At 41.0% G+C, this 21,758-nt stretch overlaps 1 protein-coding gene across 1 annotated transcript; it reads right to left on the bottom strand.

The window, feature by feature from the left end:
- Nucleotides 1-1,551: 1,551 nt before the first annotated feature.
- On the bottom strand, nucleotides 1,552-21,257 carry LOC125246133 (tripartite motif-containing protein 16-like). Its single transcript, XM_048156989.1, has 6 exons — nucleotides 20,631-21,257; nucleotides 17,335-17,430; nucleotides 17,015-17,248; nucleotides 11,805-11,964; nucleotides 11,640-11,687; nucleotides 1,552-3,378 (listed from the first exon to the last, which is right to left on the bottom strand). The coding sequence occupies exons 1-6, from the start codon at nucleotides 21,207-21,209 to the stop codon at nucleotides 2,852-2,854; spliced, it is 1,644 nt and encodes a 547-aa protein (XP_048012946.1). The 5' UTR covers nucleotides 21,210-21,257; the 3' UTR covers nucleotides 1,552-2,851.
- Between the last annotated feature and the right edge of the window lie 501 nt (nucleotides 21,258-21,758).

Genomic DNA, 21,758 nt, shown 5'->3' on the forward strand with positions numbered 1-21,758 from the left:
TCTCTGCATGCTTTCATCTTCAGTCTTTCCAAAAACCAAAAGATCATTCAGGTAACAGAGCAAACTCATGAAATTTTGATCACCAAAAAAATTTAGCATCATTCTCATGAACATTGCAGTACATCCCCCAATAGTTGCTAATACATCTACCTGGTGAGGGAGAGGATGTACATTCTTCACCGTATGAGCGTAAAAGTCAGTGCATAGCCATAAATCTCCATTCTTCTTCCAAACTAACACTAACACAAATTCACTGGATGATTTCCTGAAGATCAGGATCAGACGATTTTCCAGAATCAGGTGATCCTGATGATGATGGTTGCAACTGATACCTTGATATTAGAAATGTTAGTGGTTTCTCAAAAAAAAAGACCACTTGACACCAAACTTGTGCCGAATGTCCATCCTGCAACAGACTATCCCTGATAGCTTCGTCAATTTCAGATTCAATTTGTATAACAAGGTCACTCATTTCACTTGAGAGTACTGATTCAGCTTTAGTATACTCTGGATTACCAGGTTATGTGATTGGACTACAGCACATGTCTGGCCTGGTATCAACTTGTGATTGAAGTTCCCCACCCCTCCCAGTGCTTGCAAACTCAGGACCCATAAACTGAAAATCTCTGTCAGGTGTGACTAGTAATGCACTCCCTTTCCCCTACCAGCCATCATTACACTGTGTTTAAATGTGCTAAATGACTTTCCTCCTTATTTGCCATACCAAATTCCCTCAATTGTCTTAATACACTCACAAATAAGTTTAAAAATTTGAAATAAAATTACAATCAAATTAAATGGCCATTTACCTTTTCCAGTAAGATTTCAAAATAGTCCTGCAGATCTGCAACAGTCATGCAGACCAATGCTGATGTCAACACAATCCCAGCACACAATTCACACTTGCAGCGTCCCAGGCAGTCAGCAAAAAGGAAAACCAAACGACAGGTCATGGCACCAATTTGTAGTAGGATTCTAAGGATACAATGATGTAGTTGTCATGTGATTTACTCTCTGTCACGGTTCGCAGATGCATTGTTTCCTTCTTGTCGCGTGCTCTGTGTGTGACAGCAGTGGGTGTGTTTGTGTATGTATGCGTGCGAGTGTGTTTGTGGGTGTGTCCAGGCCACGTGGATCATCAGTGGATCCAGCTGCCACTCACACCATCCCCACCTGCTGCTCATTCACTCACCCTTTAAATACTCACCTCATTCTCATCTCCATTGTCAGATCGTTGTTTGGTGTCCTGTTCGTGGTTGTCTCGTCTGTTCCTGACCGGAGTCCCTGTTGTTCATCGTCAGTTCCAGTTTGATCGTCATCGTGTTCTCGTTTCATGTCTGGATCTTGGAATCATCTCAGCGCTGCTCTTCACGTCACGACCACGCTTCACCAACCGATCATCCCAGTCCAAGCCTGCCAATCTCATGGACTGTTTCACACTCTCTGCTTTTTCTAAATAAAAGGCGTTACTTGCACTTGCTTCCTGTGTTCAATCATGACACTCTCGGCTTCTCTCCGTTTTTGTCTCAAAATAACACAACATATTTTGCTTATGGTTTTGCTTAGATTATTCAAGTGTAATTTCTTCCAAACAAATTATTTCAAAATAAAATGCCCTTAAATTGTTCAGCAACAGCTGGAACTAAACTCTGTTGTGTCTCTGCTGTAAATTTGTCATAAATCGTCCACTAGATGTCATTCTCAGACAGTCACTCAAAGAACACAATTTATTGAGAATCAGGACAACAACTTTACTAACTACACTCAAGATTGCTTCAAATAGTATTACAAAAAAAAAATACAAAGACAATGAGTAGTCCAAGGCAAACACAAAATATAACATTACGCAGCACATTTCATAGTATGAACATGATAACATAACATTACATAAACAACTTTGAGATCAATTACATGCATCTCTCTAAGATAAATAACATAGAGAAAACAAAGTGAGTAGAGGTTTGAATTCCAAGATTGACGCAATGAAACAAAGAGACTGGAGGAGTGAGTTCCAGATCTACACTGAATGACCTGCTGCCCATAGAGGAGAAACAAAATTAAGTTGACAGTAAACCAATAAAAAAGGCATTGCTGTAGTTGAGACGTGAAGATATCCCTGCTGAAAAATCCAGCATAAACTAGCATGGATTCCTGCAGTGTTATGGGGACAAGCATTGTTTTTGCTTGCATATTTCTACATTTAACACGTTAATGGTAACACATAAACGAAAAACAATATAAGGTTAAATATGATTTATTGAATTATATGATTATAACTTCGTAATTTCTTTTGCTCCCTCTGCTAAAAGTAGAACTTAAAAAGTCACTGGTAAACTGGTAAAATGTTTTAATGCATCAAAGGAATTGTCTCCTGTTTTGTACACAAATAGCTTCAAAGAGTTTATGTACATTGCAAAGTAAAAAAATTCAGAGAAATGAAAAACAAGAAAAATGTCTAATAAAAGCATAATCATGAGCAGTTTGTTCCATAACAGGGGTTATGAGAAGGGCTCTTTCTATGTCATTGCAGTCAGGAGTATGAGATATTGTTAACACTAGTGATAGCATGCACATTCTACAATTGTTGAAAGAGAATTAATTCAATCAAAGTCAATGGCCAAGTTCCCAAAGGGTTTAAAAAAACATACGAAAGCATAAAGCTAGACTGGTTTGTAATAAGTAAATATGGCAATGCTCTTTTTGGAGTTGTTTAAATATAAGTGTTTATTGTCTTTCTGTGTCGAGCCTCTTATTTTGGATTATCTAGTCAACCCAGCATGTGACAGTCACTGATTCATCATGCAGCTCAAAGCATTATGGGTAGAACCTCTCTACAGTCTATTCTGATTCATCAACGCAGTTTTACTGATGATCCTTTATAAACCCTAAACCCAGGATAGAGCGGTTGAGTGAATGTGGTCTGGACTGTGTGGATGAGGATCATTGTGTCTCCAGAGACGCTGTAGAAGGACAGAGTTCCTGCACTGTGATCCACATACACTCCTATTCTACTGCTGATGATGGGCTTTACAGAAAGTTTTGTCTTTGTTTTATTGTGTCTGAATGAGTAACTGGAGGAAGAGCAGTCCAAACTCCAGGACTGATCAGAAGATCCAAATACACACTCATTACCCTTCCTGCTGATGCTCTTATATGATACTGATATATACACACCATATTCACCACTCCACTCAATCTCCCAGTAACAGCGTCGATCACACACACTCTCTCTACACAACACCTGCTGACACACATCAAATCTGTCTGGATGATCAGGATACGGCTGCTCTGTGTCAGTGTTTGTAATCACTGTGTTCCTCTCAGACAGACGAAGGCGTTTATTCACTGTGTTCAGATCCAGAGTGAGCTGATGGGAATCTGATAGAGATAAAACATCACAATTAGAAATTATAAATCTGTCTGATGTTTTAATGTACACTGTTAAAATGATTTTTGTTGCTTGTTAAATGTACTTAATTCAAATGAATTAAAACCACAAAATTACTGAACATTTTTACAACTCCTAACAACTCCTCTGTTCATGTGAGTTATTTTGTATGTTGTGCATGGTGTTGGAATCCTGGCACTTCGGTCTAGTTTGGTTTTGGTTCTGTGTCGAGATTTAGGCATTCATGCTCTGTGTGTTTTATCGTCTGTTGTGAGCACACAGGATTAGCATTCGCTCGTTCTCGTGTGCTCTGTCTTTTTGTGTGAGCGTATGCTCTTCTGTCCATGTGTGTTGTTGTGTTCTGTGTAGCAAGCAGTTTGTGTTTTCATTAGCCAAATGCTTTCACATTTTCTTGTGTTTTGTCGCATGTGGCTCGTATTTTTCGCTGGCTGCATGTTTTCATGTTATGTCTTGTGTGAACACGTGGCTTATGAGTGTTCTTATTAGCTGCGTGTGTGCGGCTTAGAGCACATGGCTTGTCATGTTTGCTTTTTGTGCCATGTGTACATTTCCGGAAGAGTTTGTGCTGTGGGTGACGAGTTTTCGTGCAGGAGCTGTTTGGTTTAATACAATGCTTAACAACATTGGCATATTTTACATAAAAGTTCAATCTTCAACAACATATATATATAATTAAGTATATATATATATATATATATATATATGTCACAGTTCCCAGTCATTCCTGGACTTCATTTCCCATAATCCTCCCTGCCCATCACCTGCACTCACTCCACCAATTTACTGGACTCAAGGCCGCCGGTTGCTACACACTCAAGGCCGCCAGTTGCTACGCACTCAAGTTCGCCAGTGTCTACGGACAAGATGGCCACTTCGCCAGTGTCTACGGACAAGTACTGTCCTACGGACTGTAGGCCTGGAGGCTGCCCCAGAGGCCATTCTTGTGCCGCCTGAGCTCCTTGCCCTGTTGGCGCCACCCAAGCTCCTTGCCCTGCCAGCACGACCCAAGCTCCTTGCCCTGCCGGCGCCACCCAGGCTCCTTACCCACAAGCCTGCTCTAACTCACGAGCCCGGTACTGCCACCACTGAATTCCCCAAGATTCCCCAAGATTCCCCAAGGGGGGGGGGGGGGGGGGGCATATACCTGTGGGTGGGAAACTTGTGGGTGGGTCTCCAGAACTTGGTGTCCCAGGGCTCCCGAACTGCCATGGCTGCCCGAGGCTCCTGACTCGCCAGGACACCTAGAGTCCTTGGAGACCTCCTTAACTGTCTGTACATCCACCCTCACCTGCCAGTAGGTCTCCAGGGCACCTACCCCCCCTCCCCAGTTGTTCCATCCACGGCGTGAGACGGGGGATGTTATATCACAGTTCCCGGTCATTCCCGGACTTCATTTCCCAAATCACCTGCACTCACTCCACCAATCACTAATCACCACACCCAGCTGCAGCTCATTTACTGGACTATTTAAGCCACTCGCAACCTCACCATCATTGTGAGGTCTTGTATTGTACAGTTACATTTCTGACCGTCTGTTATCATGTTTGCCTGCCTGCCTGTTGTTGACCCTGTTTGTTCCCCGTATACAATTCTCTGCTGCCTGCCCTTTGGATTATTTGCTCTGTCTTGTACTTATGAATGTTATCTGCCCACCCTGACCTATTCCCCGTTCTTCGACTACGATTCTGCCTGCTCTATGCCATACCTGTCTGCTGTTGTTCGACCATTGCCTGACTTCGAACACTGTATAATAAAGCTTGCTCATGGATCCTACGTCTCTCTGTCTCTGGATTTCCCAGCACTGTCTAGAAGGCAATCTGTTGCCAGTGTGTCAAGAGAGACCATATGAATTTTATAATGAAGCAGAGCGGGAATCAAGGCTTCGTTGTGTCAGCATTCTCGCACAGAGAAGTGCAATTACACAACAGAGGCGCTCTTTGGTTTTCAGCTATGGTAAATAATGTGCTCACTCACAGAATCAGACACTACCGCTTTTTATATCACATTTCCCATTATGAATTATGATATAATTTGGTTTGTTGGTCCGTTAACTGGGTCGGATTGCTTTCACATCTCAAGCGAACCGCTCCAGAGTTAATTTGAAGGCGTACTGAGACCACCTCTTCAAGGAGGTCTTGGTACGCTTGTTTGGTCCGCATTTGGTGCACACCCGAGTGCGATTGCTGCTTTCACACCTGCCCAAATGAACCGCACCAAAGGGGGAAACAAACTCTAGTACAATTCAACTGAACTAAATGAGGCAGGTGTGAAATCACCCTTAGTGTCCTAAAGCCAAAGCCTGCAATGCAAATACGATGCCTGAGACGGATGCTGTTCCAAATACGTGAAACGTCTGGGCCTGCAGGTGGAGGAAGTGACTGTAAGGCCAAATGATGATCCCCATCATTGTTGGATTATGTTCTGGAATTTGTATATAAAAGTGTATGTGAAGAATATAGTTCTGAATGTACAGTTGTCTTGCAATATACACAGAAACCATATGACGATCTCTTCTACACTACAGTGATTATCGGTGGAAGATGAGGCAAAAGCAATGCTTGACACTGGTTCATTGGATTGCACCAAGAGCTCCAAGATCTTACAGCAAAGTGTTGTCAAATCTTTTATTTGCCCCAACAGATTTGGTCAGATGTGGAGGTGACCAGGGTGATGATGTAATTCTTGGCAGTAACCTACTGAAAAATTAGATTCTTCAGCTGAAAAGAGTTGCTAATAAATGCCTCTGAATGTTGAGTGCGATATCAGGCTAATTGATCTACTGGACAATATGGAGAAATGGAGTAACAGTACTGTCCCTATCTTAGTAGGAACAGTAAAGATCAAAAAGGTAGTGTCACTCAAGCCTATGACTGAAAACTTAGTTTGGGGCAAACTGCAAAGCACTCATGATATCTTAGCTGGCAGCGCTGTCACTTTGAAGCCCAGCTGCATAAAATCATGGCCAAGGTCAATGCTAGTTAGAAAAACCGTAGCTAGTAGAACAAGGTCTTTTCTGGGTATGGTAGTGTATTACCAGCAGTTTACTGAAGACTTTTCGGCTGTTGCCCAACCATTGTTCAATCTTACTGCTGCAAGAAAGGTTCCATGTGGAAAATGAAAGTGTCAAATGTGTCAGAGAGAGTTGTCCACTTTGGATTGGACTGAGGAATGCAGTCAAGCTTTTTGCAAACTGAAGCAGGCTTTGCTTGATCAAGTCATTCTTGCTTTTAGTGGATGCCTCAAGTAATGGGCTCAGGGGAGTTTTTTCCCAGCTTCCAGCTGGTGAAACAGTATCTAGGCCAGTTGCTTTTCAAGCAAGTCACTTACCTATGCTCAGTCACGATACCCTGTGCATTGATTGTAGTTTTTTGCCATGAAATGGGCTATCTGCGACAAATTCCCTCATTGGCTCAGGGGTCAGAAGTTTACGGTTTGGACAGACAACAAACTATTAACATACATATTGTCAAAAGCAAAATTAGATGGTTGTGAACACAGATGGGTTGCTAAGCTAGCACCATACAAGTTTGACATTAAGTATGTTCCTGGTCCAAAAAATGTGGTTGCTGATGCCTTGAGCTGAGAGGCCTTTACTTTAATAGAGACATCTCACATAATGAATATTATAGCAATGAAAACACTTTCCCTTCCCACAGCCCTTGTTAACTTGTGTTAACTAATTAACCTTATTGTTAATTACTATTAGTTACTATTAGCAAATTTGTTGAGATAAACAGTCTGTTAAATTCATTTTACAACATTAATAAACACAAAAAGGACTGTTTGAGTCGAGTATTGTGCATTTTTCCCTTACTACTATTTTTTATTAGTTTTTTTTTAATTATTTCAATGGAACCGGAACCGGAATCATTAGGCAGAACCGGAATCGGAACCGAAAAATTTCTCACGATTCCCAACCCTAGACGTTGCAGGCCTGGTCTTTGAGTGACCTTTGAATGACACAGAAAAACCCACAAAGACACAAATAAACTGTATCAAATTGTTCCAAACATAAATTTTATATGATGTCCACACATGCTACATGTAACCAGTTATGCTTTAGAACACCCACAATTCATGTAAATGTGATAACTTTTGAATGATTGATTGAAAGAGTTTCTTGTTTGGAATGTATTTAAAGGTGATAGAGAGGATTTTTTTCGTCGACTGAGAATCCAAAGACTGTTACTGAGTTTTTGAAATGAGCGTATGCGTAAGAACAGCCCCCTTCCTTTCGAGGGAACGCCTCCCAAAACTCGTGCACGAGTATTGGAACACGAGTGTTTACCACCGGCATTCTCTGTATCATGTTAGTGGATTCATTATGTCGGACTCACCGCAGGTAACTCATAATCTGCAGTTGTTACTCCTGTCTCCAGACAAAAACATTGCATGCGGCGCCTGTGGAGTGTGGAAAGTTACTGGAGCGCGCAGCCGCGCTCGTCTCTCACAAGGAACGCCATGGCAGTGATTGACAAGCCAGAGGGCCAATCGTTTACGCGATGATCGCATAAATGATTGGCTGATTTTTTTAAGGCCCTACCTCGTGCACAGATGATGTATATTAATATTATTACTTTCAGTGCACCTAATAAATAGTCTTTTATCAGTTAGTAAAGACAGTTTCAAGTAATATTGCAAAAATGTATAAAACAAAACATCCTCTTTATCACCTTTAAATCTCTATTTTCTGTCCATATCATGGCTTGAATGAAATCTGTGTAAAATATATCATATTTTGTTTAACAGCAATCATGTCTAAACTGTACTGTCTGCCAAGACCGGCAATTCCAGAAGCCCGAGATAACACTTATTTGTGACCCAATCTGGCGAAATGAGTCGGAAGTCGCAACGTTCTATTTTAAGATATGGGCCGATAATGTGGAAAAACAATGAAAAAATCTTTTTTTTTTTTTTTTAATTTCAAAGAACAGACTTTCAAAAATAATCTCCCAAAGTTTCGTAGTCCAGATAATTGAGTAAAGGTATTTAAATGGCTATTAAATTTGACATGGTTTTACTAAATTGGCTGGAAATGAACTTCTCAACTCCTCTGTCACTTATGAGCATTTCCCGGTATCCCCTGAAACGTCACTATCTCTGCTCTACAAATATGGTGTTACACGTTGTATAGAATCAATCAAAAAGCTTAGAAATGTAAACACACTGACCTAAATGCTGATTTTTAACAATGGGAAGCCCCGTTTCGACTGACAGGCACGCGATCGGTCCAGCCATCCTCCTGTCAGACTAGCGCGCCTTATAAAATAAAACTCCCATTTGCGTGTCTCTCTTTAAAAGCTAATAAAAATTGAATCCATTTAGGTGGCACAAAAATTCTTTTTGCATACAAAACCAAAGACTTTAAACTTTCATATCAAGCCTCCAACATGCTTCTGTTGCGTTGTTTTCACCCTCTAATGAGTCTGAGTAATATTACAACAAAAACAGCACAACTGCTAACGGTGTACAAATGTGTATTTCACGTGCTCATAACTTCATGAAAAATGCACAGATCATAAAAATTGCACATCAATATTTAAAGCAGATTCTCAAGATTAAAATGAATCCAAAATCAATATAATATATTGCGTTGATCACAAGATATTACTCACGAAGTGATTTAACATGGCTAAAAACATGTCTCTCATCTCTCCGGGATGCAGTGTGTATCCAATGTTCCCGGACCCATCCATGTTCGTTTTCCAATGTGGAATAACACAAATAGATATCATTTTAAAGCTTAGAATCTCATCTTTTTAATGCATCTAACCATTTTCAAAAACTCCAAACGAGTGCTGAGAAGCACCTCTAAACCGGAGTTTACCGCCCGTTGGCGCCACCTGGCTGTGGAAAAAATGAACAACAATTTTTCAAACTATTCTTTATAATATCACCACGAAATTTGAACCAGATGCAGCCCACATATAGGAGAGCATCACCAAAAAAGATTTTTTTAGCAATCTTATTGTGTTCCTGAGTTATTCCATGTCAAATAAAAAAAGAAAATTATTTTTAAAAAATTATATATATTTTATATATTTACTTTTATCAGCTGTTTCTCAGCAAGAAAATGTCCAAATGTAATGTAATTTATATTTTCTTAAAATTTCAAATGTTTTCTATCAAATGATACCTACCTTTTGACTCTCCTTGCTAGAGTTTTGGAGTTATGAGTCTTTACTTTTGTGTGTGTCGCTCAGAAAAAAAAAACTCTTCAGGTCTTAAAGCCTTCAGGTCTTAAAGGGTTAATTCAAATAAATACTTTAAAATAATTTGAGCTTCAGCCTGGTTTAATAGCATTTATATATATATATATATATATATATATATATATATATATATATATATATATATATATATATATATATGTCTTTGGTCAAATTAAGCTGTGAAATAAATAGTTTATCCCTTTAAATGCAATGGATTTTGAAAGATATCAACAAAAAAACGGGCAAAAAAAACTTTAAAAGCGATTTTCTCAGGTTTTCAATTGGAAAAAGACGGCAGACGACCATAATTCAAATGGGTATATCTTTAAAACCGTTCAAGGTATGACTTTGACTAGGATATCATTTTAAAGCTTATTGTCTCATCTTTCCATTGATACCAAAATCTCAATTTTGAAATTTGGGTCACTGTGACTCATTTTGCTGGATCAGGTCACATTTTATGATCGGGCAGAGAAAAGCCACCTTTGAAACAAGACTATACCTCATTGGCCAGAACTCCTCAAAGAGGTGGGACAAACACCTAAGTTTAAATAGTTACATCACTAAGACAATAGAAGACTAAGACTAAGATGAAGACTAAGGCAGAATGTAACTAATCCTTGAACAAAGAAGAATATGGTTTAAGATGAAGGACAGATGACAAAGGACAGACAAGCAGCTCATTCAAGCCATCCAACCTTACTCACTTGCGTTCTCTTTTACTTTAACTTTCTTTTCCGTTGAGAGTCTCGTGCTCTAAGCAGGTTCTAAGTTAAGTTTTGCTGCAAAAGTTTAACCAACGACTTTTGCCACCTCATCTTTAAACTCCAGCCATGACAAGAGACTTTATTTCATTTGCCAGCACGCAATGCGATTGATTTTTACCTGACAACAATCCAGACCTGAAAAGATCCTGCAACAAATCATCGACTCAGAAAAATCCCTTTCTCCAAGCCAAGGGCGCCGACATGGGAATCCGCATTCAAAGAACAAACAAGCAAGTACCTCCAAATTCTAAAGCTGAACTGGTGCATTAAATTACTGTGGTTCATGGTTCATTCAGGTCATGTCTTTTGAAGTGCATATTTTGCTAGAAATCATGCTCATCATTTCATTCTCTCTTAAAACTCTTTCTCTCTCATTTCCTTTCTTTCTGCAACGTGTATGAATGTTTGTGTATGTGTGCGTGTTTGTGTTAAATTAGTTTATGTGTTAGAATAATCAATAAAGTCTCATGTAGATTTTTAAAAGAAAGTGTCTTGTATTATGTGCTTGTAAATATTAATGTCTTAAACTGTCGATCTTAAAGTTACTGTGCTATAGTCTTTTCACGATTGTATATTCATATCTGCTACAAGAGCTTATTACGGCCCGAGCAAATGAACGCTGGATGATTCAGTTGCTCGGTCGTAAACTAAACAACTCTTTTCTAAACAATTCCCTATAAACTAATTAACAATTTCATTTGAGCTGATTTTTTCCTACATTGTGTAGAAAGTTGCCCTTTTTATAATTTTAAATAATAACATCTCAAAAAGAGCAAATTTTTGAAAACTATATTGTTATTTTCTCTGTGTAAACTACAAAAACACAAATTTGTGAAAATGGCAATGTCATGAGGATACGTATGTGTTCAGTCAATATGTACATGTAGTTTTTCTTTACAAAGTGACATTACTAACTACTGGCATGAATAATACAGCATTTTTACATGGAAAACACAATGGGGAAAAAATCCTTTTTTTTTAATTCATTGTTCTGTAGAGACCAGTCTCTTTTTAAATGCTCAAATTTTTCAGGTTGATTCAATGTTATCATTTTTTTTTTTTTTCATTGTAGCCGAACTCTTCATGTTCAATATATCAGCAGTGTCTCAGTACATTTTACCAGATATCCTGTGTAAATCATCATTTACATGATCAACTCTAAAACTCTTCTGTCATGTTTTCTTTCTCCTTCTACATGAAGAACATGAACACACTCAGTGAGTTTTTCTGCTTGTTTTCTTAGTGACTTACATTGTAGGAAGTCGTTCCTGGTCCTGGGAACAATGTTGGTGAAAGTGACTGTGGAAATCAACAGACAAGAAGAGTGTGATTATCAACATTTCTAACATGATAATCTACATGACATGAGATGATGGAGGATCATTTCTGAGAGCAGATGAATCTCCAGGACTTTACCTCTGTTAGAGGTCTTCTTGAGCTCCTCTTTGCAGAAATCCTCCAGTTTGTCTCTCAGCTGACGGACAGATTTTCTCACTTCATCAAAAGAGGAGAGAGAACTGAAGGGATTGTCATTTAAGTCTGTAGATTCAGGAGGAGCTGAGAGAGACTGGTAACTCTACAGAAAACAGAAATCAAAGATCATCACCTCCACACTTCAGACAATAACCTTCACTACTGTCAGATTTGAGCAGCTCTTGTTGATCTTTAGTAACTCTCCTCAATCCAGCACTTCTCATATTCATAATGTAATTAGAACTACAAATTCTAGCATTTACCATTTACATTATATGTGAAATTTCTAGTAAATCACTTGGATGATAAAACATCTGCCAACAACATAAATGTAACTGATCAGGTTTTCAGGGTCGTTAAATGTGGCATAGGAGACGTTAAGACCGTAACATAATGACACTACACTTTATCAAAAATACACCATGTGCTAAAAAAATTTAAAGGGTTAGTTCACCCAAAAAGTAAAATTCTGTCATCACTTACTCACCCATATGTTGTTCCAAACCTTTAAGACTTTCCTTCAATTTCGGAACACAATTGAAGATCTTTTTAATCGAATCTGAGTGGTTTCTGTCTACCTATCACCTATCACTGTGACGATACAAAAAGTTCAAAAAGAGATCACAAAACTATAAGAATTGAGCAATTTTGTCCAAAATATTTTCAAGAGACACAATCGCTATATATAATGAACAGATTGAATTTAGGCTTTTATTCACATATAAACATTTATCAACTCATACATCAGTTGTGGTAAACGGAAGCTCAAACATGTTTACTTGATGTGCGAGTGTAATGGACGTAGACTGTGGTAAGACTGTCATGGTAAGAGCTGTGCGTGAAAAGCTCAGCGACTGATGCTAGAGTCTGCAGTCTTTAGCCTCCTTGTTAGAGCACCTGACGGGCCCAGGTTTGAGTCCCATTTAGTGCTGGCTGTTCGATCAGGAGGTGTTACATTGGTGCCATGACCTGGATGGGAGTGAGGTTTAGCGGGCTGAGTAACGGACGTAGGCCGTTAAGAGCTGTGCATGTAAACCTCACTCCCCTGATCTCAAGAGGCACTCTAGCAACTGATGTTAGAAACTGCGGTCCTTAGCCTCCTTGTTACCACCCAACTCCCATGCAGGCGGACCCGGGTTTGAGTCCCGCTTAGTTTTTTTATCAGAAAGTTCTATCAGAAAACTTGGACTAAACAGCTCAATTCATATAGATGAGTTTTACGATTTCTTTTTGAAGTATCAAAGTGGTTGTTGCATAGACTGTCAACAAATGGAGAGAAATATCAGATTTCTGTCATGGTTCATGGATTCATTTACTCGCCCTCGTGTGTTTGTTGTGTGTGTGTATGTGTGTGAGTGAATGATTTTGTGGGCATCACCCATTATGGTCTGATTGTGATCTGTTGCCAGCCGTGTCTTGTTTGTGCGTGTTATATAATGCACGTGTCTACATGTCGTCTTTGTCAGTTCGTTGCAGGCTGTCCCGGTGTCGTGCTCTCTGTTTGTCTCTCCCTGGTTCTCGAATTTCTGGACTGTAGTTGTGTGCCCTGCTTTCTGGGCTGGGTTGGCAATTTGTCCATAAAACATGGAAGTGATCCATGAACACTGCCTCCAGAGTACAGTTGGCAGGGGCTGTCCTCAAGGGAGCTTCATCGACTTTGTGGAGTGGGTGCTGGCTTCCTGCAGATCGCCGTTCACCGTTGGACCTATAGACAATGATGCCAAACATACTAACATGCCAGTGCCCAGCCAACTACACCCAGTCATTGAGGATCTACAGTCTGAGCCCACCACAGGCAGTAGGTTTGACTCCGCCGCGACGTTAGAGCCAGCGCCCACAAGAGCGACTGAGCGAAACATCACCAGAGCAACACATGTCTGACCAGGTGTGTGAGCCAGCTACTTCATCCATCGCCAAGGAGTGTAAGTGGAGTTTGAGGGGATGGAAGTGAACCCCGCCCACCCTCCTGCCACCACACTGCAATTCTGTGTTTTTGGAGAGGATTTAACCTAGAAAAATGTGGGGTATTCAAGTGTGTGCAGGGATTGTGAAAGCTGAATAGCAGTGCGCTTACTGCATGACAGCTAACATGGAGGCGCCGATGTGATCACTTGCACTCAAAATACTCCATTATTTTTGGTCATACTGGTAAGAGTAATACATCTTTTGAATCTGTCACTGTGGCAAGCTTTATGCGTGCACTTGAACGCTGATTAGGCTATGTAGGCTGTCACAGAGACGAACTCCGTGATTCCCTCCTCTGGCCATCGGAGGGAGCCCTCACCAGAATACTAATACACTCACACATACACCACACTACATTTACCATAAGCCTCTACCTCGGACTGATTACCCTGCCAGCTGTAACTCATTAGCAGGACTATAAAGGACTCTCAGTTCCATTCATGCTCCGCGAAGTCTTGTATTGCCACGGTGTACATTTCTGAGCGTTTATATCCTGTCTGATTGCCTGTTGCTGAACCTGTTGTCTCCCGTTTACGAACCATCGCCGCCTGTCTTGACCCTTGCCTTGTCTACCGTTTGTGAGTGATATCTGCCTGTACTGACCATTGCATGTATTCTGACCACTGATTCTGCCTGTCTCTGCTGTTCCTGTCTGCCCCTTTTTGACCCAGCCTGTCTGACTTCGATATTGTACAATAAAGCATGCAAATGGTTCCCAGCTCTAGTGACGAATCATTACATAGGCATTAAAGGCTCTTTATTATGATTTGTATGGTTTATTAAAAAATGTGTGATTAGTCGACTAATCACTTAAAATGAACAACTACTAGTTGACAAGAAATATCAAGGGCAGCCTTAATGTTACTGTTGTGTTTCATTTGCATGCCTTATTTGGATTATCTTCAGTGTGGGGGTTAAAATTAAACCCTTTTGAACCTGATCATCTTCTTCCCATGCTTTCTACAACCAAATTGTGACAATAGCAACATCTATCTCATCTTCAGTTATACTGTAAGTCATATAAGTTTTTAGTTAATGATGAACTAATCATTCACAAAACATGACTATTGTTACGTAATGGTGGTCAAACACACGACGAGGAAGAGTAAAGTATAATAAGTCTTTTCTTGATAATCCACAGGGAGAAACACAGAATCCAGAGCAGAACATACACCAACACATCACTTGCTACAAACGAGACCCGACAGAAGACAAGCAGGAACTAAAATACACTGACGAATTAACTCAAATAATGAACAGCTGTGGTGAATGTGATTAATGTCCATGGTAACTGATTGTGGTGGGAAAAAAGGAACACGTGACAAATGAAAACAAACAAACTGAAAGTCCATGTGAACGTGACAACTATACATTCATAAATTATTAATAAGTGGTATGCTAATGATTTACAAATGTGTTGTAATTTATCTTACAAGAAAAATTGTAAATTGAGATAAGAATCTTCTCAAAAATACTGCTTTATTATACCTGCATGTTTGTGCCAGCTTCACAATACATCAACAAATTATATACTGATAACTTACTAATGTTTTTTAATAATTTGTTCATGATTAATCATAGTTTGAGATAATGATATGACAACAGTTTTAATATAAATATTTCAATGATTTGTGAGTAATAATATGTAAACTATTAACTTATTAACCATCTACTAATTATCTGTTTTATTATTTGCTATGATTTACTATTACAACACATTTATCTATTATTAATCATTTATGAATGTATAGTCATGTTTTGTAAATGATTGGTTCATCATTATCTAATAACTGAATTAACAAATTATTTATAAAATGTTAGCATATCACAAAAATTATTTATGAATGCATAGTCATGTTTTGTACTGATTAGGTAATTGTTAACTAATAACTTATAAATTATAATTAAACATTATTATAAAGTGTTACCCATTATCCTAATCAAATGTATCAATCACCATCTTAGCTGTATATAACGTAAATGTAAATTGTTGAATTATAGGGCAAGGCGTCACAGGGTTGTCAAAAAAGGAGAAGAGATGAGGATCTAATTAATGAATCTGGTACTAAAGTCAGGAACAAACTAGTTTTTGTTTATGGATTCTCTGGCTCTACCTCTGACCTCTGAGTCCATTACTCCACCTCAGCCTGTTGACACATTGGCTCCAAGCTCCTTCAGCTCCTAGACACCCAACGGTGCTGTAAACAAACAATACACCATAGTGGTGCGAGGACCCTGAGAAGAGTCCACAGTGGCACTGGTGGTGGAGGATCTGACCGTGGAGGAGCCGTTATAGGAAGAGCTCATGTTGGAGCCAAAGGAAGATGGTGCCAGGGTAGAGCCTCAGCATTGGATCCGGTAAGAAGCAGGGGACCAACCGATCAAGGCAGAGCTGGAAGAGGTGGAGACCCAGACGGAGCTGAAGTGCGAAGACCCAGGGCAACACCACTGATCTGGAGGATCCACAGGCTCACGGGAGTAAGGATGAAGGAAAAACAGATGGAAAGCAAGCTTGTGGAGCCAAAGGGGTGGAGGGAAGTCCATGGTGAAACCAGGGTAATGCCTGACCAAGGCAAAGCCAGAGAGACTGGCTTCCATGGTTGGGACTTTTCTCCTCTTCGCCCACTGTGAAGGGGAAACCACAGCTGGAGAGTGTCAACTCCATGTACTTGCAGAATGTCCCTTTAGGGCTATCCCCAGGCAGGCACGCTTTTGTCTCCTCTTAGAAGGTGGTATGATACAAGAAACACAGGGAGTCATCTGAGAAGTGCACCATGTGATCTAGATGGAAATACTCATTGGTGTGATCCTCAAGGGAACGGTCAAACAATTATGAAAATGCATATTCATTTTATTAGGTATGAAGATCACCTGAAGCAACTTTAGTGAACATTACTCAAAATTGGTACTATCAATTTCACCATGAAATCTTGGCGCTAGTGGAGTTTGGCAGCTAAATATATTTTCCTGAAGAAAGAGCACTGAAAATAGTTTTCCAGAGCTAAACTGCATTTGTAAGTGTGTGTCTTTCAAAAGAAGATTATCAGATGAGAGTCTGACTGATTATATAATAACCGAACACACAGATCAACACTTCAGTCAACGGCTCATTCTGCTGTCATTAAATGTTTCTCTGTGGGTCTCTTGCTCAAGTCTGCTTTGATTCTGTTCATCTAGATCTTTGTTACCTGCAGGAAATGGATGTGATCCTGTGTGTGTGAAAGCTGCTCCAGCTCAGCGTCTCTCCTCCTCAGATCATTGATCTCCTGCTCCAGTCGCTCCAGTCGTCCTTCAGCTCGACTCACTGCAGTCTTTTCCTGATCTCTGATCCGCTGTGTGGCCTCAGAGCGGCTTCTCTCAATGGAGCGGATGAGCTCGGTGAAGATCCTCTCAGTGTCCTCCACTGCTGTCTGTGCAAAGCGCTGTTAGGACACAGATCACAATCACACAGTGGCTTCAGTGAGTCCTGACTGAGACTTCTCAAACTTCTCTTCTTCTCCAGACTCACCTTATGAGACTCCACAGCCTCTCTCAGCTGCTGAAGATCTTTCTCTCTCTGCTGGATCCTCTTCTGGAACAACCTCTGCGTCTCCTTCAGCTGGTGCTAAAGGACAAACCAATAACAACAAATGTAACATTATACTACTGTCACTATCATCATGTGGACAATTGAATCTAGTAACAGTAGAATTGGTAACCAATGGCAGTAGGTTAGAACTCCTAAAGGGTTGATAGATCATGAGCACCATAATATATGAATTTACATGAAGCATAAGGCCTGTTTCCCACTGCAAGCCTATGTATCATAAAAGCGAAACTGACAAAGAGCTTCACACTTACAGTGTTTCTGTTGCGTACAGAGCTGTAGCTCTATGTGACAAAAAGTGGCTTACTGGATCACTACATTGAGTATTTCTGTTAATAACTAATATCTGCCATCGGTTATAAAATGTTGATGGGGAATCAGTCATTCTAATTTGCATGAAGACGGGCATCACATTTCCATCAAAAACTGATTAGTCTACAGAGAACAGAAGTCGGTAACACGTTAGAATATTGATCCTTCATTAATGAATAACTACACAGGAACAAATAAGTAATGCACTATTAACACTCCAGTAACTACTATTAACTAACAAGCAACTCTGATTAATGAATTATCAAGTAATAGTGCTCAGTTGAAGGTGGTAGTTCACTATTAGCTAATCAGTAACTACTGTTTTTTCATACCTCCCAGAGAACTATAAGAACTAATTCCTTACATTTATATAGCGCTTTTCTGGACACTCAAAGCGCTTTACATATTGAAGGGGGAATCTCCTCAACTGTCACGGAACGGAGGAATTAAAGATGGCAGGCAGAGGTGAAGATCCAAATGCAGGGAGAATTTAATGGAAATAAACAATTCAAGCATAAATAAGGAACAAAATAACACTGAGAAAAAACAAAGAAAACACGAGAACCACAGACACCTGCATGACATCAAACAACGATCGACAGAGAACCAGAGAATACAAGGGCTATTTATACAGAGAGGTTAATGAGCTAAACAAGGTAAACTGACACAGCTGGAGCAGACTAATGAAAAAGGAAAAAACTACAAAACTACAATCTGGCCACAGGAAACAGGACAAAACACAGAAACTAGGCACAGAAAACTTCAACATAAAAGTCCCACAGAGCACCAAACACAGAACCAGATCTGACATTACTCCCCCTCAAAGGAGCGGCTTCCAGGCGCTCCACAAACAGTTCTAGAGGGAGGTGAAACGGTGGCGGAATGGGAGAGGGATGGAGGGTTAGAAACGCAGATTGTAAGCAGGTTGGGGACTGGGGCAGTTCGGGTAGCCAGGGCTGAGCTAGCGGATCCGGTGGCCAGTGTGGAGCAAACTGGTCAGGTGGTCTGGGTGGCGCAGGCTCAGCAGGAGGCCAGCCTAAAACAGAGCGGTCAGGTGACCAGGGTGGCGCAGGCCGATCGGGAACCCCAGCAGGAAACCAGGGCGGGACCGAAGGGACAGACCAGGGAGGCTCCATCAGGCCTGGAGTCCTGGCTGAGGGCCAGGGCGGTGCTGGAGGATTGGACCAGGAGGGCTCCATTAGGTCTGGGGGTGGAGCTTGAAGCATGGATGGCGCCGGCAAGGCTCTTTGGTGGCGGCGACAGGGCAAGGCTCTTGGGTGGCGCCGGCAGGGCAAGGCGCTTTGGAGGCACAAGAACGGCCTCTGGGGTGACCTGTGGGGTGGCCTCCGGGCTTACAGCAGGCTCTGGGAAGGCCTCCGGGCCTACAGCAAGCTCTGGGAAGGCCTCTAGGCCTTGAGGGATGGAGGAAGCCTTCTTCCTCCTCTTCCTCTGTTTACATGGGTGAGGCGGTGGCTCTGTGCCTACCTCCTCTGTGGGCGCTGCAGCGGGCTCACAGGCTGGAGTGGGCTCTGGAGGGGACTCATGGGCTGGAGCAGGCTCTGGAGTGGACTCACGGGCTGGAGCGGGCTCTGGAGAGGACTCGCAGGCTGGAGCGGGCTCTGGAGCGGACTCACAGGCTGGAGCGGGCTCATGGGCTGGAGAGGGCTCTGGAGCGGACTCATGGGCTGGAGCGGGCTCTGGAGCAGACTCACGGGCTGGAGCGGGCTTTGGAGCGGACTCTCGGGCTGGAGACTCAGGCGTGGAGGCCATTCGGGCTGAAGACTCAGGCATGGCGGCCATCTTGGCTGGAGTTCCCAGTCTTGACCCCATCGCAGAGACGCCAGCCGCTCGCACCAAACAAAGCTGTGTGTCCTCCAGATTTGATGCCAGTCTTAAATACCTATGTACCACCCTAATGTCTTCATCAGCAACGATCTCAGCTACTAGGAACTGTGTCCATGACAGTTGAAGACTCTGGCATGAGTGCTAATGTATCGACTCCCTCAGTCAATACTGAGCCGCTCAGTTCCAGTGCAAAACCCATGTAGCTTTCCAGCATCCAGTTAGGGTCCCATAGTGGCATGCGTGAACGGAGCAGCTCTGATAACCAAAAGTTTACAATGACTCCAGTAGTTACTAGAGAGTTATCATGTTTCTCACTTTAGAATACTGATCCAAATAATTAGTAATTCGTTCTTAAGTATTTGGTAATACTTCAGTCATTACTAGTGGGTTACCATGACCTTAATTTTAGAATTAATTATACATTATTCATTATTCATGTTAATTTTGAACCTGTATATAGTAGTTCTTAATAGTTCTCTGGGAGGAATGAAAAAGCAGAAGTTAATGATTAGCTAATAGTGAACTACTACCTTCAACTGAGCTCTAGTACTTACCAATTCATTAATCAAAGTTTATTGTTATTTAATAGTAGTTACTAGAGTGTTAATAGTGCATTACTCATTTGTTCCTGTGTAGTTATTTGTTAATGAAGGATCAGTATTCTAAAGTGTTTCCCAGAATCCAAAGTCCAAAGTGAAGCTATAAATGACTGAGTTCATATGGACTGAGACAGATTTACTGAACAGAATGTTTGTGTCTGTTACTGTGTTTAACTTACGTCATTCTTGACAGAGATAGATTTTGTCAAACAGGTAAATATGATGCTTCATCAAAGCCTGTTTTACAAAAGTTTGTGTTGATCAATATGTTTACGGTGCCTTTCAATATATTTTCTGTTAAGTTCAATATGGAGCATAAATACGCTCAGCAGTAAAAGTACACTTACAGCTACTGTTCACTTCTGCTGACGTCTGTAGTGTGAATGATGTTACCTGATCAGATGGGTGCCAATATAAATAGTGTCAACATTATTTCATCAGTGTCTAGATTATATTTTATACCTGTTTCTCTGTCCTCTGTGCTGCAGCTGATACAGTGTCATGGTTTTTATGTTCATCCATCGTACAAAGCAGGCATATACACTTCTGGTCAGTGCGGCAGAAAACCTCGAGGAGTTTATCATGTGTTTGGCAGATCATCTCCTGCAGTCGTCCAGTGGCATCAGTCAGATTGTGTCTCTTTCCTTTAAACCAACTCTCATGTTGTTCAAGGTGATTTTGACAGTAAGACTCCAGACACACCAGACAAGACTTGACAGCTTTGTGTTTTCTTCCAGTACAGACGTCACACTGCACATCTCCAGCTCCAGCATAACAGTCAGCAGAAAGTTTAATCTTCTTCAGTTTCTCCACCACTTCAGCCAGCATGGTGTTTTTAGCTAAAGCAGGTCTTGAACTGAAGGTCTGTCTGCACTGAGGGCAGCTGTAGACTCTCATCTGATCCTCCTGATCCCAGCAGCCTGTAATACAGATCTTACAGTAACTGTGTCCACAGGGAATGGCCACTGGATCCTTCAGGAGATCCAGACACACTGGACAAATGAACTCATTCTGATCCACTGAAATTCTGGCTTCTGCCATCTTACTGCATGAGACTCACAAACACAGAATAGCTCAACTGCACTTCAGTTTCAGTTTCTCTGAACTGAAGAGTTTCCTGTTTCCTGGTTCTGTGTTTGAGTGACGTGTGAAAAACAGGTTTATCTCCAATCTGTACAGCAGGTTGCTTAATCCTGATCTTAGAGAGCCTTGTTCCTACCGAGTTCAGTTTCACCTGCCTGTTATTTTAAATGCAAAAACTTGTCTTAGTTGATTCAGGTGTGTTCAGTAACAGCTGGAACTAAACTCGGTTGTGTCTCTCCAGGAATAGAAAGAGGAACCCTGCTGTAAAGTCACTTATAATAAAACATCCACTAGATAATTTACAGGGAGTCACTCAAAGAACACAAGTTATTGAGAATCAGGACAAATCAGGCCAAAACCTTTACTAACTGCAGTATAACTGCATCCTAATTACTACACTTGTACTTCATTACCTTAAGGAGAAGCTCTTTGTAGTAAATGGGGGTCATGTGATGTCATCAAGCTGATAGATAGATTTACAAAAATGAATATGTATACAAATGTTAT

This window comes from Megalobrama amblycephala, linkage group LG14 (assembly GCF_018812025.1).
Source record: "Megalobrama amblycephala isolate DHTTF-2021 linkage group LG14, ASM1881202v1, whole genome shotgun sequence".
Classification (NCBI taxonomy): Eukaryota; Metazoa; Chordata; class Actinopteri; order Cypriniformes; family Xenocyprididae; genus Megalobrama; species Megalobrama amblycephala.